General features: G+C 44.6%; 1 protein-coding gene across 2 annotated transcripts in view; it reads left to right on the top strand.

Annotated features, from left to right (window-relative positions):
- RAB27B (RAB27B, member RAS oncogene family) overlaps positions 1-18,985 on the top strand; it is a 338,507-nt gene extending 319,522 nt beyond the window's left edge. For both annotated transcript variants that reach the window (XM_089690090.1, XM_089690091.1), the window contains 5 exons: positions 1,158-1,329; positions 6,865-6,950; positions 8,544-8,647; positions 10,423-10,546; positions 15,566-18,985. In XM_089690090.1, coding sequence (XP_089546216.1) covers positions 1,177-1,329; positions 6,865-6,950; positions 8,544-8,647; positions 10,423-10,546; positions 15,566-15,752 — 654 coding nt within the window. In that variant the 5' untranslated portion in view covers positions 1,158-1,176 and the 3' untranslated portion in view covers positions 15,753-18,985. The remainder of the gene's footprint in view (positions 1-1,157; positions 1,330-6,864; positions 6,951-8,543; positions 8,648-10,422; positions 10,547-15,565) is intronic.
- Positions 18,986-19,205: the final 220 nt, after the last annotated feature.

Below are 19,205 nucleotides of genomic sequence, written 5' to 3'. Positions count from 1 at the left end.
TGGCAGGGCACTATTCCTCCCACTGACTTCAATGGCAGGGCACTATTCCTCTTAGTAACACCAACTAAGCGACACAATTTTTCCCACAGATACCAATGATGGGACTCTATTCCTCCTACTGACCCTAATAATGGGGCACTATTAATCCCAGTCACCAATGATGGGGCACTATTAATCCCAGTCACCAATGATGGGGCACTATTAATCCCACTCACCAATGATGGGGCACTATTAATCCCAGTCACCAATGATGGGGCACTATTAATCCCAGTCACCAATGATGGGGCACTATTAATCCCAGTCACCAATGATGGGGCACTATTAATCCCAGTCACCAATGATGGGGCACTATTAATCCCAGTCACCAATGATGGGGCACTATTAATCCCAGTCACCAATGATGGGGCACTATTAATCCCAGTCAACAATGATGGGGCACTATTAATCCCAGTCACCAATGATGGGGCACTATTGCCCACACTGACACCAACAAAAGGGCACAACTTCAATTTGGGGCAGCACAGTGGCTAAATGGTTAGCACTTCCGCCTGGCAGTACTAGGGTCGTTGGTTCGAATCCCAGCCATGGCATCAGGAAAAATAAACCAATTCCCATATTCACACATTTGATGTGGATGGGGGAATCCTCCCCACTGTGTTCTGATGGGGGGGTAGGGGGAAGCCCTCCCCACTGTCAGAACACACTGATCATTTTTGCTGTCTATAGCAGGTGGCACTGAACATTCAGGAATCTCCTCTATTGTAGTCATTGAAAGAAAGCCTTGTGGGTTGATTGCTGTTGGCTATGTATAGCAAGAAACATTAACAAGTCCGATATAATGAAATCTATAATGGGACTTTTCACAGATGATTTTGGGAGTCAGAACCAAAATGAAATGCAGTTAACAATTAGCATATTTTATTACAAAGAAATCACATGATAAAATTGCTCTTGTGCATGTAACATAAATATGATAAAAACAATAGAAAAGGCATCACATATGTTGATAAAGATGGTACAAAATGGTCTACGCGTTTCACAGGTCACCCCAAGGAAATGAAAACACTTGATGCCCTCGGGAGCTGAAATTTGCTGTGTTGATTTATTGGATGCTCCCCCAGCACACTGTTATAAGTCCCTCTCTTGTCCTGTCACAGGTTCACCGCAGTAGACACTATGACGGATGGTGACTATGATTATCTGATTAAGCTCCTGGCACTTGGAGATTCTGGTGTTGGAAAGACGACATTTCTCTACAGATACACAGATAACAAGTTCAATCCTAAATTCATCACGACGGTCGGGATTGACTTCCGGGAAAAGAGAGTGGTGAGTTACCTTTCATGTTCTTGGAACTCTAGTGGGAGACTATGGAATGTCAAAGGCCATCACATATGTTTCCAGCAGGCAAATGTTCCTATTCCTCAAGAGGACCTCTCGTTCACACAGGCATTTCTATCTCCTGCAAATCAGTTAATTCCTATGCCATGGTTGTCCAAACTTTTGACCTTCCTGGGCCACATTGGAAGAAGAGGGATTCTCTTGGGCCGCACATAAGAAGCACTAACAATAAGGCCACATTCACACATCACAATTTTGAATCCTAGACAGAATCAACGCGTTTCTGCCCCCAATTTCAAATCGCATTGCAACCGTGGCAGTCATGTTTGGGTACAATTCATTGTGAATGGCACCTCAAATGCGGTGCAATATTGTCACGCTTGTCGCACGCCAATCATGGCAAAATGCATAACGTAAAGTTGTCATCCAAAAGAAGCTCCTTCTTTTTGGGTGACAAGCTTTGTGCAATGCATTTTGCTGCGATTACCATGTGATTCTGACGCATGAAGAAAAATCACACCGCCTTTGAGGTGCCATTAAGAATGAATTGTAACCAAACACGCGTGGTGCGTTTTGCCAAACGGCATCCCTCCAGACATTCTTGAGCCCTGCTTGTCTGTGTCGACCACCAACCACCGCTGGATTCTATGCTAAACACGGCATCCCCAGCATCCCTCCAGATGTTCTTGAGCCCTGCTTGACCACTGCTGGATGCTATGCCAAACACGGTATCCTCGGCATCCCTCCAGACGCTCTTGAGCCCTGCTTGACCACTGCTGGATGCTATGCCAAACACGGCATCCCCAGCATCCCTCCAGACGTTCTTGAGCCCTGCTTGACCACCTCTGGATGCTATGCCAAATACAGAATCCCCTGCAACCCTCCGGGTGTTCTTGAGCCCTTCTTGTCTGTGTGCTATGCTAAACATGCCATCCCCTGCATCCCTCCAGATGTTCTTGAGCCCTGCTTGACCACCAATGGATGCTATGCCAATCATGGCATCCCTCCAGACGGTCTTGAGCGATACTTGTCTGTGTGCTATGCCAAACACGGCATCCCCAGCATCCCTCCAGACGTTCTTGAGCCCTGCTTGACCACCTCTGGATGCTATACCAAATACGGCATCCCCTGCATCCATCCAGAGGTTCTTGAGCCCTGCTTGTGTGCTATGCCAAACACTATTTACGCCAAACACTGCATCCTTCCAGATGTTCTTGAGCCCTGCTTGACTACCTCTGGATGCTATGCCAAATACGGCATCCCCTGCATCCCTCCGGGCGTTCTTGAGCCCTGCTTGTCTATGTGCTATGCTAAACATGGCATCCCCTGCATCCCTCCAGACGTTCTTGAGCCTTGCTTGTCTGTGTGCTATGCCAAACACTGCATCCCCTGCATCCCTCAAGATGTGAACATTCATAGCCGCAAGTTTATGATTTTTTGTCGGGCCGCATGCAGCCTGAGGGCCGCAGGTTGGACATCCCTCATTTACTGTATACTTTCTGGACACTCTGGATAAAGATGCTATAAGTCTCATCTCTGCCCTTCTTTTTCAAACTATTCACAAGCTAGCGGATTCACTTATCCCTACAATATTATTAATTTAAAGTAAAAATTCACCCAAAATGGGAAGTTCTACTTGTTTGCATCTTCCCCCCTCCCCCCCTTCACTGCCACATTTGGCACTTTTTGGGCGGGGGAGGGGGGAGCAGGTACCTGGTTGTGATACTTATGGTCAGATCCCTGCAGCCAAGTTCAGCTCCTCCTCCTTCCCCCACAGCCTTCTGGGTCACATGACAGACCCCAGAACACTGTGGGACCATTCACAGTGCAGCACGGCTCACATATACTCAGTAGGAACGCTTCACTGCTGGTTTCCCTTACCTAAGAGTTGGAGCCTGCAGGCTAAGCTGGTTGAAGAATTGCTGGATTCCTGGACAGGTGGGGTGTCCCTATAATAAAAGTCAGCAGCTACAGTATCTGTAGCTGCTGACTTTTAATGATTTTTTTTTTTTTTGGGGGAGGACTGGAGCTTCTCTTCAACAACCAAATCGAAATGAAGTCCTTTTGCTGACCTAGCTATCCGCTGGGGGGATTAATGCTGTGGAGCAACAGGAGAGTTACATAGTTAGTCTGGCTGAAAAAAGACAAAAGTACATCCAGCTCAATCATTAAAAAAAAAAGGTTAAAATCCTATACCCACTGTTGATCCAGAGGAAGGCAAAAAAACTCCTTCCTGATCACCCGAGAGGCGATCGGATATTCCCTGGATCAACTTTACCTATAAATGTTATATCCAGTTATATTCTGTGAATTTAAGAAAGAATCCAGGACTTTTTTAAAGCAATCCACTGAGCTGGCCAGAACCAACTCTTGAGGGAGTCTATTCCACATTTTCACAGCTCTCACTGTGAAGAAACCTTTCCGTGTTTGGAGATTACATTTATTTTCCTCCAGACGTAAAGAGCGCCCCCTTGTCCTCTGTGATGACCTCAGGGTGAATAACTCTACACCGAGTTCACTATATGAACCACTGATGTATTTATACATGGAGATCATATCCCCCCTTATGTATTATACATAGAGATCATATCCCCCCTTATGTATTATACATGGAGATCATATCCCCCCTTATGTATTATACATGGAGATCATATCCCCCCTTATGTATTACACATGGAGATCATATTCCCCCTTATGTATTATACATGGTGATCATATCCCCCCTTATGTATTACACATGTAGATCATATCCCCCCTTATGTATTATACATGGTGATCATATCCCCCCCTTATGTATTCTACATGGTGATCATATCCCCCCTTATGTATTATACATGGAGATCATATCCCCCTTATGTATTATACATGGAGATCATATCCCCCTTATGTATTATACATGGAGATCATATCCCCCCTTATGTATTATACACGGAGATCATATCCCCCCTTATGTATTCTACATGGAGATCATATCCCCCCCTTATGTATTATACATGGAGATCATATCCCCCCTTATGTATTCTACATGGAGATCATATCCCCCCCTTATGTATTCTACATGGAGATCATATCCCCCCCTTATGTATTATACATGGAGATCATATCCCCCCTTATGTATTATACATGGTGATCATATCCCCCCCTTATGTATTATACATGGAGATCATATCCCCCCTTATGTATTATACATGGTGATCATATCCCCCCCTTATGTATTATACATGGTGATCATATCCCCCCCTTATGTATTATACATGGAGATCATATCCCCCCTTATGTATTATACATGGAGATCATATCCCCCCTTATGTATTATACATGGTGATCATATCCCCCTTATGTATTATACATGGAGATCATATCCCCCTTATGTATTATACATGGAGATCATATCCCCCTTATGTATTATACATGGAGATCATATCCCCCCTTATGTATTATACATGGAGATCATATCCCCCTTATGTATTATACATGGAGATCATATCCCCCTTATGTATTATACATGGAGATCATATCCCCCCTTATGTATTATACATGGAGATCATATCCCCCCTTATGTATTCTACATGGAGATCATATCCCCCCCTTATGTATTCTACATGGAGATCATATCCCCCCCTTATGTATTATACATGGAGATCATATCCCCCCTTATGTATTATACATGGTGATCATATCCCCCCCCCTTATGTATTATACATGGTGATCATATCCCCCCCTTATGTATTATACATGGAGATCATATCCCCCCTTATGTATTATACATGGAGATCATATCCCCCCTTATGTATTATACATGGAGATCATATCCCCCCTTATGTATTATACATGGAGATCATATCCCCCCTTATGTATTATACATGGTGATCATATCCCCCTTATGTATTATACATGGAGATCATATCCCCCTTATGTATTATACATGGAGATCATATCCCCCTTATGTATTATACATGGAGATCATATCCCCCCTTATGTATTATACATGGAGATCATATCCCCCTTATGTATTATACATGGAGATCATATCCCCCCCTTATGTATTATACATGGTGATCATATCCCCCTTATGTATTATACATGGAGATCATATCCCCCCTTATGTATTATACATGGTGATCATATCCCCCCTTATGTATTATACATGGAGATCATATCCCCCCTTATGTATTATACATGGAGATCATATCCCCCCTTATGTATTATACATGGAGATCATATCCCCCCTTATGTATTATACATGGAGATCATATCCCCCCTTATGTATTATACATGGAGATCATATCCCCCCTTATGTATTATACATGGAGATCATATCCCCCCTTATGTATTATACATGGAGATCATATCCCCCTTATGTATTATACATGGAGATCATATCCCCCCCTTATGTATTATACATGGTGATCATATCCCCCTTATGTATTATACATGGTGATCATATCCCCCCTTATGTATTATACATGGAGATCATATCCTCCCCTTATGTATTATACATGGAGATCATATCCCCCCTTATGTATTATACATGGAGATCATATCCCCCTTATGTATTATACATGGTGACCATATCCCCCCTTATGTATTATACATGGAGATCATATCCCCCCTTATGTATTATACATGGTGATCATATCCCCCCTTATGTATTATACATGGTGATCATATCCCCCCCTTATGTATTATACATGGAGATCATATCCCCCCTTATGTATTATACATGGAGATCATATCCCCCCTTATGTATTATACATGGAGATCATATCCCCCCTTATGTATTATACATGGAGATCATATCCCCCCTTATGTATTTATACATGTTGATCATATCCTCCCAGGGGCAGACTGACCATTTGGAAACTCGGGCACTGCCCGAGGGCCCGGGGTTAGTAGGGGGCCCCATGAGATGCCCATGGTACCTTTTTTCATAGGCTTTGAGTTTGGGCAAGGACACAGGGGCCCCATGATCCCCTATTACCCGGGGGCCCCATGAGTTGTCAGTCCGCCCCTGTATCCCCCCTTAGGCTTCATGTACACGAGCAGCTCCTAAACTCGAGTTTCGGAGCTTTTGACATTTTTTGGCCACTCCACTCCATAAAAACCTATCTGTCCGTGTACACAAAGGCTTTTAGCAGAGTTTAGGAGCTGCCACGTTTAGGTGAGGTTAAACCTCCCTCTCCTGAATGTGAAAGAATCGCGTTCAGGATAGGAACGTTTTGACCGCCGATTGCGGGAAAATGCAAAATCGCGGTACCATGTTTGCTACGTTTTGCTGCGGTTTTGGTGCAATTTGGTTTTTCCTGTGGTAGGCTTGTGTACATGTAGCCTTAATCTCCTCTTCTCAAGAGAGAATAAATTCAGTTCCTCTAATCTTTCCTCATAGCTGATCTCCTCCATGCCTCGTATCAGTTTGGTTGCCCTTCTCTGCACTTTCTCCAGTTCCCCAATGTTCTTTTTGTGAGTGTATGATGATTTGTCTGAAATATATTTTGTCTATGTTGATATGGTATCTTTCTTCAGGACTACAATAAAACCAGTTCTGGCAGCACACATGGAAAGTCCTTAAAAGTTCATCTACAGCTGTGGGACACAGCTGGACAGGAGAGGTAAGTTAAATATTCAAAGTTAATTATGTGTGTGTTACAGGCTCCATCACCAGGGGAACATGAGGCCCCTTTCACACGGGGCGGACCCATCAGCGATCTGTTTGCTCAGTGGCGGATCTGTCTGCTAGCCCCCGTTGAACAAGCGGATGACAGGTCTGTGTCCGCTCTGCTTATGCAGACTGGAATCAGACACAGCCTGCTGGTCTCTATGGGCTGTCGGATGGAAACGGTTGGTTGTCCGTTTCCATCCAACTACCATCTGATCCAATTTGATCCCCATCTGTTTCTTTTTGGCGGATCAAATTGGATTGGATGTCAGTAGGTGTAAAGAGACACATGTCCGCCGCTCAATAGAGAAGAACAGAGGTTCTGATTGGGTCCGCCTGAAGAACGGCAGGCAGGTCCGATCGGAACATCCGTGTGAAAGAGACCTTAAGGGTAAAAAGAACTTAAAAAAGAAACGAATGCAGCCATCACATCTAAAGATCTGTAGGCTCTAATATATAATTTTTTATATTTTTGGGTTTATTACTGCTTTCGTTTTTAACTCCCTTTAAGCTTCCTCATTTCCTTATTTATAGCCCTGTTATATTATCCACTTCCCGTATGGCCCATGTACTGTATATAAACGGCTGGACGGTGGCAGTGCAGGGGCGGGTTGCCTTTCATAAACGGTGCCCGCCATTTTGGACTGTGCGTGCTCCTTGGGAACACCGATCGTTGTACGGGTCCTCTGTGTGAGGTCCCGATCATGTGATCACTGATTGGCCAATCAGTGATCACATGAATAGTAGTAAGCAAGATGTCACTTCTGACATCATTGCTTACTACGTGTGAAATCTGTGAATGATCACAGAGATCACATGGTACAGGGCTATTCACAACAGCCTTGTACTATGTGACAAGCTGTGACCAATCGCAGCTCACACAGCCAGAGAGAAGGAGCCAGAGAGAAGGAGAAATTATTGCTTTTACAGCCTTTATGGGTGTAAAAGCAATCCGTGTTAAAAAAAAAAAATCATAACCCCCCACAAGTAGTCAGTGTTACTGTGGTGACACTGTACTGCTAGGGTGACAGGATGTTAAAAAAATAAAAATGTAAAAAAAAAAGTTTGAAAAATTATAATTTTGGTTATAAACTAATTTGGGTTATTTTTTTTAACTAAAAATATAACGAAATACATTTTTTTGCCAAAATTTATGAAGAAAGATTATTTATTTGCAAAATGTTATAAGAAAAACACTTTTTTTTTCTAAATATTTGGACTTTTTTATTTATATTGTAAAAAAAAATAAAAATCCCAGTGGTGCATAAATACCACCAAAATAAAGCTTTATCTGTCTCAAAAAAATGCTAAACAATTCATATGGGTACAGTGTTGCATGACTGCGCAATTGTCATTCAAAGTGTGAGAGCGCTGAAAGCTGAAAATTGGCCTGGACAGGAAGGGGGTAAAAATGCCCGGACATGAAGTGGTTAATCTGTTGGTGTACGGTAGTTGGTGATGTGATCTTCGCAGCCACTGGGTGGATATTTTCCGGGTGTTTCTATTTCAGGCAATTTATAATTGGCCATGCTCTAACTATCTGCAGGTTCCGGAGTCTCACCACGGCATTCTTCAGAGACGCCATGGGTTTCCTATTAATGTTTGACCTTACCAGTCAGCAAAGTTTTCTCAATGTCCGGAATTGGATGAGTAAGTATACCTTTTATAACATTTTACGTTGACATTGTACCTACAGAGAAAAAAAGAACAATCTTCTGCGCTCGAGAGAAGTGTGCTGGCAAAAGTCAGTCCCAAGTCTATGGCTGCTCCTATACTGGTACAGGCTTTGCTGCCCCCTCAGGGTTGGGGAAGCCCAGAAGAAGTACTGGAAAACAAGGAACACAGGGTGCACCAGCCTTGCGCATTACCTTTTATAATAGCTGTATTGTTTATAAAATAGATGTATACTCACAAAAAAGATCAGCAATAAGGCACATCGGGGTCATAAAGAGCCTTGTCACCTAGGCAAGTCCTAGATGGAAGAAGACCCTCCAAAAGGCTACGCGTTTCGAGGGGCGATCCCCTCTTCCTCAGAGCCCATATTGAATGTTGCATAGATAGTCTTTTATATAGTGAATGGGTCTGTGACGGAGGGTAGGCAAGACAGAACACACAGAGTAGATGGCAAACGCACAAAGCTTTATTGAGACAGACAGATGACAGTCACTTAATAGGGGAATTCGCAGGGAGGGTGAATATGCCAGTAAAGGGCAGCAAGGAGGGGCCAACACACTTATAGTCCAACACCGAGAGCCAAGGAAGAGTCTCTGTAGCAATTGTAATCCAACGGGGGGGTGGTGAGTCTCTGTAGCAATTGTAAATCAACAGGGGGGTGGGGGATCAGCACAGGAACAGTTCAAGTAAACCAGGGAGAGTGCATGTACTTACGGATCCGACAGGGTGCCTGGTCTCCCACTGGGGGTCTCTGGAGCTCTGGCAGCTGGCAGGCAAACTCGCAATCACTCCCCTAGGCTGGGGGGTCTCTGGATCCCTGGTTGCTAGCAGGCAGTCCTGCAACCTCTCCCCTAGGCTGGGGGGTCTCTGGATCCCTGGCGGCTAGCAGGCAGTGGCTGGGGGTCTCTGGATCCCTGGCGGCTAGCAGGCAGTCTTCCCCTGCTCTGGGGGGGTCTTAGGCAGGCTTGGGTCTCTGCAGAGTCTGGCCACGAAGGTCCCGCCGCAGCTGGGGCTCCTTCAGTGGCTGCACAGCGGTGAATACCCCGGGAGCGCCCGGCATCAGCTTCTTAAGCTGATGTTGGACGCTCCTTGGTCGCCTAGGCAACCGGGGCGGGCCAGAACTGGCATGCCTTGTTGCCCGGCAACGAGGCACGCCACCTGGACAGGGGCTGTGCCTCTCGTGAGCGCGGCCTTTGTCCAGGGACATCCGCAAGTGCGGGAACTTCCCGTGCCTGTGCTGCGGATGACAGGGTTGAAGTGGCGTCAGCGAGACGCCGTAGCCCGTAACATCTCTGCGGGGAGGTACGCACCTCGCCACCCTCTCCTCTCCGGCCGCCTATGTATTATTTCTTTTTCTTTTGAGGTAACACTTATCGTGGAAACCGTTTGGAGGACATATTTTTTTTAACACATTTTCATCTTTATTACACAGGAGGGACCTTTTTGTGTTTTATTTTGCGTGTGGTTTTTTTTAATATTTTTGAAATTTTGAACTTTTGTTGGGACTTGATTTGTTTTGCGTGTGGTTTTTTTGATATATTTGAAATTTTGGACTTTTGTTGGGACTTGATTTCACTTGAGTTTTTGGTTTTGGGGGGATTTATCAACTACATTTTGGCATATTCATTATTATATAATTGTTTATAATACACAGTGCTTTAGCAAACTAAATGTCAGTCAGTTAGCATTTACACTCACTTTATTATCCAGTTGTCCGGCATATTTTGATCTTTCTTTTTTTTTTTTTTCAGGTCAGCTGCAAGCAAATGCTTACTGTGAGAGTCCAGATATTGTCTTAATTGGTAACAAAGCAGACCTGTCAGATCAACGAGAGGTCAATGAACGGCAAGCAAAAGAGCTTGCTGATAAATATGGGTGAGTTATTTGAATAAACCAGATTTATTGGGCTAGTCTAGGGGTCTCCAAACTTAAGAAACAAAGGGACAGTTTACTGCCCTTCAAATTTTAGGGGGGCCGGACTGTGGCCAGTGGGAGTAGAAAATGCCCTGACATTTCTGGAAGTAAACAATGCTTTAGGCTTGGTGGTCAGTGGGTGTTAAAAAAAAATGACATCACTGGTGTCAGTGAGAGGAATGGTGCCCCATAATTGGTGTCAGTGGGACATATAGTGCCCCATCTTTGGTATCAGTAAGAGGAATAATGCCCCATCATTGGTATCAGTGGGAGAAATAGAGCCCCATCATTGGTGTCAGTGGGAGGAATAGTGCCTCATCATTGGTGTCAGTGGGATGACTAGTGCCCCATCATTGGTGTCAGTGGGATGACTAGTGCCCCATCATTGGTGTCAGTGGAATGACTAGTGCCCCATCATTGGTGTCAGTGGTAGGAATAGTGCCCCATCATTGGTGTCAGTGGAAGGAATAGTTCCACATCATTGGTATCAGTGGGAGGAATAGTGCCCCATCATTGGTATCAGTGGAAGGAATAGTGTCCCATCATTGGTATCAGTGGGAGGAATAGTGTCCCATCATTGGTATCAGTGGGAGGAATAGTTCAACATCATTGGTATCAGTGGGAGGAATAGTGCCCCATCATTGGTATCAGTGGGAGGAATAGTGCCCCATCATTGGTATCAGTGGGAGGAATAGTGCCCCATCATTGGTGTCAGTGGGAGGAATAGTGCCCCATCATTGGTGTCAGTGGGAGGAATAGTGCCACGTCATTGGCGTCAGTGGGAGGAATAGTGCCCCATCATTGGTATTAGTGGGAGGAATAGTGCCCCATCATTGGCGTCAGTGGGAGGAATAGTGCCCCATCATTGGTATCAGTGGGAGGAATAGTGCCTCATCTCTGGTGTCAGTGGAAAGACTAGTGCCTTACATTAGTGGAAGGAAAAGTGCCACAAGGGTCAGAATAAAGGCAAGCAAAGGGCCACATCTGACTCACGGGCTGCAGTTTGGAGACCCCTGGGCTAGTCCATTCTCAAATGGGTGCAGCTACCATCCCTGGAGGATAGAAGGAACCAATGAGCAATTCAGTCTTTAGTTCTGATTGGACTGGTTTTCAATAAAGCAGGAGAAATACTCTGGGGTCCTATTCATTGCACTTCACCCATCCTTGGTGAATTCTAATTGTATTTTGCTTAAAGTGGTTGCAGAGGCTCAAGGCTCATTATATGCATGAAGGTAAAACACCTTCTGTGTGCAGCAGTGCCCCCAGCCTAGGGTTGCCACCTCATTCCTTTAAAACCGAACATATATTAATTACACAGGTTCTGGGGCTGATTAAAGTGGTAATTAAACTCACTTAGTACCTTATCTGCATTACATTAGCCTCAGAACCTGTATAAATAATGTGTATTCAGTTTTAAAGGGATGAGGTGGCAACCCTACCCCAGCTCCCTCAATACTTACCTGAGCCCCATTGAGATCCAGTGATTTGCACAACAGCTTTGGCTGTCCCGAGTCTCTGCCTCCTCATTGGCTGAGACTGTAAGCGAGAGCCATTGCCTCCCGGTGCTGTCAAACACAGCTGTAGACCAATGAGAAGAGAGTTGGGGCGGGGCCAACTGCAGCTCTCTGTGTGAATGGACACATGGAGCAGTGGGTGCCTCCATAGCAAGCTGCTTGCTGTGGGGGTACCCGACAGGAGGAGCCAGGAGAGCCTGTGGGGGACCCGAAAACAGGAGATTTCAGCCTGCTCTGTGCAAAATCACTGCACACAGTAGGTAAGTATAGACATGTTTTTTATTTTGCAAAAAAAAAAATGAACCTTTAGAATCGCTTTTAATACAGTGATTTCCTTAGATCGTCATCTCCATCTAGTGGCCATAATGCAGTATTTTTCCTGAAATATCTCAATCAGAAAAATATACACCAGGAGTCTCAAAGCTTCCTAAGCAAGGGGTCAGTGTACTGTCCTTCAGAATTTAGGAGGACCAGACTGTAGCCAGTGGAAATAGAAAATGACTTGGTGGTCAGCGGGGGCTAAAAAATAAATTACATAAGGCCTGTGGGAAGTAGGAGGCGGAATAGTGTCTTATCATTGGTATTAGTGGGAAGAATAATTTCCATTCTTGGTGTCAGTAGGAGGAATAGTGACCCAATGTGGTTATCAATGGGATTAATAGTGTCCCATCATTGGTATCAGTGGGAGGAATAGTGCCCCATCATTGGTGTCAGTGGAAGGAATAGTGCCCCATTGTTGGTATCGGTGGGAGGAATAGTGCCCCATCATTGGTATCAGTGGGAGGAATAGTGCCCCATCATTGGTGTCAGTAGGAGGAATAGTGCCCCATCATTGGTGTCAGTGGGAGGATTAGTGCCGTATAGTTCGTGTCAGTAGAAGGAATAGTGCCCCAATTTTTGGTATCAGTGGGATGAATAGGGCCCTATCATTGGTATCAGTAGGATGAATAATGCTCCATCTTTGGTGTCAGTGGAAGGAATAGTGCATCATCTATGGTGTCACTGGAAAGGATAGTGCCATGGAGCATTGTGTAGGAAGATTCAAAGCATTCTCTGCTCTTCATCAGTTCACACTGTATAGTTTAGACAGCATTTCTGAGCTTCCAGAGGCAGGGAGTGGGGATGTGATGTCATACACTGAACAGCATAGAGCAGGAAGGAGTGTAATCTGAGACCTGAGTGGAGGGACTGGACACGCCCACTCTACATAGTCTCATAGGGAAATATGCACAGGTGAGGCTGTCAATCAGACTGTGTGCTGGAGCTCCCCCTTCTCCATCATTGCTTGGAGTTGGTATTACCTGTAAGATGTGACAGTATAATTGCTGCTCCCTGCCAAGAACTTTTAAAACTCTCTTGGGGGGTTTGGTGCATATTCCCCAGGACAGTGCTCAGCCCCCATGCCACTTGTTTGACAATCCTTGCCTATTTATTACAGGTACACTTAGCACTTTACATATATATTGTACATTCACATCAGTCCCTAACCCTCAAGGGGAGTACAATCTAAGGTCCCTAACTCACATTCATATTAGGGCCAATTTAGACAGGAGCCAGTGAACCTACCAACATGTCTTTGGAGCGTGGGAGGAAACTGGAGAACCCAGAGGAAACCCATGCAGGCACAGGGAGAACATGCAAACTCCATGCAAGTAGTGCCGTGGTTGGAATTTGGACTGGTGACCCTAGTACTGCCAGGTAAAAGTGCTAGCCACTCTGCTGCCTATAAGTTGTCTATAACTGAGTTCTATGATTCATTTCCCATTAACTTCAATGGGATTTGCACCTTCAATATAGTGCATCTACCTGTCCCAGACCAAACCCAGGAACATTGAGCTAATCACTAGAGCTGGGTTACAGCCGTGTAGTCATAAAGATATCATTGCAGCAACTGTCAGCGGGCCTTTCAGCTCCAGAGACAGAAATACAGTAGAAAATAGTGATGGGTTGAACACCCCCCTTCCCCCCGTTCGGTTCGCGGTCGAACATTCAAACATAATGAGAGTTCGACCGTGAACTTCGAACAGGGGGGGCAATGCACTAAGTGGCATCTTTCCACATCTGAGTATGCGGTAAGATCCCACACAGCTACTAAACACATTCTTTATTGTTTCAGCTGTCAGTGGAGTTCCCTGCTGACAGCTGAATGTAAAAAGAATTAAATCATTTGAAAAAAACGTGTGGGTCTGGTATGGATTTAGAGGGGAACCCTCATGCCAAAATAAAAAAAAAATGGTGTGAGGGTCCCCCCCAAAATCCATACCAGACCCTTATCCAAGTATGCAGGTCAGGAAAGGGGTGCCCTCTGCTGAACTATACCAGGCCACATACCCTCAACATGGGAGGGTGCTTTGGGGCAGGGGGGATCCCCCCCAACGCATCTTGTCTCCATGTTGATGGGACAGGGGCCTCTTCCCCACAACCGTGGCCGGTGGATGTGGAGGTCCTCTGGCAGGGGGCTTATCAGAATCTGGAAGCCCCCTTTAACAAGGGGGCCCCCAGATCCTGGCCCCCCCCCCATGTGAGGGAGTATGGGGTACATGGTATTCATTCACAAAAAAAAGTGTAGTGTAAAAATGACAGGAGTCTTTGATCAAGTCCAAAATTAGAATAAAAAAAAAAGTCCCCCGAAGTCGATCCAACAACAATCACGATACCCGCCAACACTGCGGCCCTAAAAAAGAAAAAATAATGCTCCACTCTCAAAGTTTGACAGTTCTTAAATACTGTGATTACGTCACAAGGGGGCAGGATCACTCCTGCCCCCTTGTGACGTCATCACGCGCAGGGGCGGACTGGCAACTCATGGGGCCCCTGGGCAATAGGGGATCATGGGGTCCCTGTGTCTTTGCCCACACTCAAACCACACCTAAAACAGCCTATGAGAGGTACCAGGGGCATCTCATGTGGCCCCCTACTAACCCCGGGCAGTTCCCGAGTGCCGCAATGGTCAGTCCGCCCCTGATCACACGCTGTGGTTAGGTGCATTGCTTTGGCCAATCACATTGCAGTGTCAGGGCACAGTGCATTGTGCGGCATGGCGAGCAAATAGCCCGCAGAACGCCCTTACTGAACACACGAATGAACGATGTTTGAGTTGAACTAACGTTTAATTTGATTTTACTAGTAAAAAAAAAAATTTTTAGTTGAATCCCCGCTAGGACACTATCTGCATGGAGTTTGCATGTGTGCATTGTGTGGGATTCCTCCGGGCACTCTGGTTTCCTCCCACACCCAAGGACATGCTGGTAGGTTAATTGGCTCTAGTAGGTGTGTACCTGGTGTATGCATGTGAGATAAGGACCTTAGATTGTAAGCTCCTGGGGGCAGGGACTGATGTATATGTCTAGTATGTGGAATGGCCGCTGCTATATAAATCCCTGTAATAAATAAATTTTTCATTTCTGATGAAGTACTCCTGCATTGTCTTGTTTAATGGTCGGTTTTATTTTTTCCTCCATAACAGCATTCCATACTTTGAAACCAGCGCCGCGACTGGACAGAACGTGGAGAAGTCCGTAGATACCCTGCTGGACTTGATCATGAAACGAATGGAGCAATGCGTAGACAAGACCCAAGTCCCTGACGCGGTGAACGGAGGAAACTCTGGAAAATTAGACGAAACAAAAGCAGACAGAAAGTGTGCCTGTTAAATATCTCTAGAAAATAAGATGTACAGACTGATTCTCCGATACAACTCTTGTGGAATGGCTGACACACCACCACAGTGCCCCCTCCTGGTCAGTCTCTACACTGCAGCCATTCGTAGCTTCATATCCAGCTCCTCTAGGAGCCCTCTTCCCCATTGTTATGGTAAACGGCAACATCTCTTGTGAAGAAAGTGTTAATCTTATATATTTATATGCAGCATAAATGAGAGACAAAAAAAATATGTTTCTTACAGAAATAAGTGGTGACTGTGGTATAAAAAGGGGATTTTCTTTTTCTTGGTTCAGAATCATCTGTCATAGATTTTAGGCTGGATCGGGTATGCGAGTTACTAAAAAATTGCATTGTAAGCACGCCGACAAATTGTGCAACACGGGCTTTCGACCTTGTACTGTTTACATTTCTTTTCATTTCAGGATCTCCTGTTCTTTATATCTGGACGATACGGCATTTATGTGTCTCCTAAATGTTTGTGAATGAATCCGAAGTATTTTAGTAATGTGTTTTCGCTTGGTGCCTATGGTTCTTTTGTTTTTTGTTTTTTTTGCTATTATGACCATTTTATGTTCTGATCAGGTATGTAGAAAAGGACGGGTTTTAAATGTTGGTCAGGAAATGGTTCACAGTGGTTTCATATTAAAGTGTTACTAAACCCAGGACCCTGCATTCACTATATCTGATCTCCCCGGGACCCTGCATTCACTGTATCTGATCTCCCCGGGACCCTGCATTCACTGTATCTGATCTCCCCGGGACCCTCCATTCACTGTATCTGATCTCCCTGGACCCCGCATTCACTGTATCTGGTCTCCCCGGACCCCGCATTCACTGTATCTGGTCTCCCCGGACCCCGCATTCACTGTATCTGGTCTCCCAGGACCCCGCATTCACTGTATCTGGTCTCCCAGGACCCCGCATTCACTGTATCTGGTCTCCCAGGACCCCGCATTCACTGTATCTGGTCTCCCAGGACCCCGCATTCACTGTATCCGGTCTCCCCGGACCCTGCATTCACTATATCTGGTCTCGCACAGTACACAGAACACGGAAATGCAAATGTTTTAGTAAATATAAACTGCTAAATACCTTTTCTCATCAGCAGTATATAGCAGTATTGTGAATTCTATCATTGTCCAGCAGAGCACTGGTTAAAGCTTGTAGGAGTTTTCATTCTGCTCTGACTATCCTATGAGGTTGTATAACCCCTGACCTTCTGTCTGGACAGTTTTGATTGGTCCTGTGCTGATCACATGCACCCTCCCAAAGAAAAAGAAACCTCTCTAGCCATACACACTAAACTGAGCATGGGCAGAGTGACTCCTAGAGCTCTGTACTATCAGCAGATGGATTGGGGACAGTAGAAGGAGGGGTGGATCAGAGAATACAGGATCAAACAGCCTTTTTACACAATATGGAGTATTAACCCCTTAGTTTCCACAGTGAGTATAACAAGCATGATATACTGCATATACAGACTGATTGTTGTGGGTTTAGTAACACTTTAAGGCTAAGATGACCGGCAAGGTGAAATATAGAATTGTTGTAATAAAACGGCTTATATACTTGAGCGTTTGGGGCCTGTAGACCAAGCAACACAAGATTTTTTTATAGACAAGCTTTTAAGCTTTTTTTTAAAAAATATTGCTTTACTACATGACAACCTATGAAATGACAACCATTCAGTTAGCATTGTGAAAATTCAATGATTCAAACAAATAGTTTACCCCATGTTAAAAATTTACTTCCAAGCCAGTATAGAAAACAAAATCAAAACAGTTAATCCAGACATGTTTATTAGAGAAATAATAAAGTTATATTTACATAGACGAACATAAATACCTTAAAGTGTTTGTAAACCTCAGATATGAAATGTGAACAAAGCATATCCCACCATAGTGTGTACTTGTTTCAATCCAGAGTACTAAGGAGTTGATTTACTAAAGGGAAATAGACTGTGCAGTTGCTCCAGAGCTTATAAATGAGCAGAAGCTCTGCTGACTTCCATCATCCAATACAAACAGTTAATTTACCCATGGGACTTTAAATGTGGCATGATATGAGACTAGATTGTACATTATTGGTTCATTAAAAAATACGTATAATTTTTTTTTATTGCATACATTAGAATGGTTAAACATTATTTTATTATTTTTGATTCCATCATCCAATCATGTGCAAGCAAAAATCTTTTTTTTTTTTATTTCCTTGAATGTGATTGGGTATTCTTTGCGAATTGAAGCTTTACCTCATTTACTATGCTTTGGAGCAACTGCACTTTGCAAAGTGCACAGTCTAATTGCCTTTAGTAAATCAAACCTTAAGTGTCATTTCAGTCTGTTGCCCCATTCTTCTGCTATCTGCATGAATCACTTCTGTCACGTTTTTTGTGACACTAAGAGAAAAAAGGTGATGGGAGGGATCTCCAGCACACAGCCTGTAGTTGACAGCCTCAGCTGTGTGAAGTGGGGTGTGTCCCTTCCCTCCAATCAGCATTCAGAGCGCTCCTCACTGAGCTGCAGAATGTAACATCAGCTCCCCGTCCCCTGTTGTCTGAAAGCTCAAACGTTATTAATTCTGGACTTTAAATGGCTGTAGAGAAGAGAATACTGCGGATAACAGGTACAACTTATGTAGGAGGATATGTTTCATCTTTGTGTATCACCTGAGGCCAATCACTTCATTGGCAGGGGCGGACTGACAAATCATGGGGCCACCTGGGTAATAGGGGATCATGGGGCCTCTGTGTCCTCGCCCCCACACTCAAACCACACCCAAAAAAGCCTATGAAAGGTACCAGGGGGATCTCATGGGGCTTCCTACTGACCCCAGGCCCTCGGGCAGTGCCTGAGTTCCCAAATGGTCAGTCCGTTCCTGTTCATTGGGTATATGTAAGGGTTTACAACCACTTTAATCTGTTTTGATATTTATCACTGTAATCCTTTGCACAGTAAACCTCAGACTTAAAGAGGGAGGGGCAGCACACAGAGCCAATCAGGGCTTTGTTTACAAGGAACACGCTTACAAGAGCAAAAATCACAGGGATCCTGCTTCTTCATTGTCCAATCACAAGGTAGGGCGGGGCCTGGACCATGCTGCATTGCTGGACTGCAGAGGAGGTCAAGTATCTGACTGTTTCGTCTTATATCAGTAAACTAGATTAAGAGAATTCTGATTGCCTGGAAGAAAAACAACTTAATACACATTTGAAATACATATATTTGAACTGTTTTACGAGAATTATTTCTGTTGGGACAGTCTTGTGATTTACACTCTCCTATACACTACGCTGTTCATTTGTGCATCTCTGTAGCTTCCAATGTCACCTGGCTGTTCTCTAGCCATCAAAGGAGTCCTCACCAAGCCAAGCCGCTGATCTCCTCTTGGTCCTCCCCTCTAAGATATACAGCTCTGCCTCCAACCCCAAAGCCTGAAAACAT

Source organism: Staurois parvus, unplaced genomic scaffold (assembly GCF_062004578.1).
Source record: "Staurois parvus isolate SC_StPar_1 unplaced genomic scaffold, SC_StPar_1.0 ptg000513l, whole genome shotgun sequence".
Taxonomy (NCBI): Eukaryota; Metazoa; Chordata; class Amphibia; order Anura; family Ranidae; genus Staurois; species Staurois parvus.
This window is presented reverse-complemented; position numbering and strand designations above follow the sequence as displayed.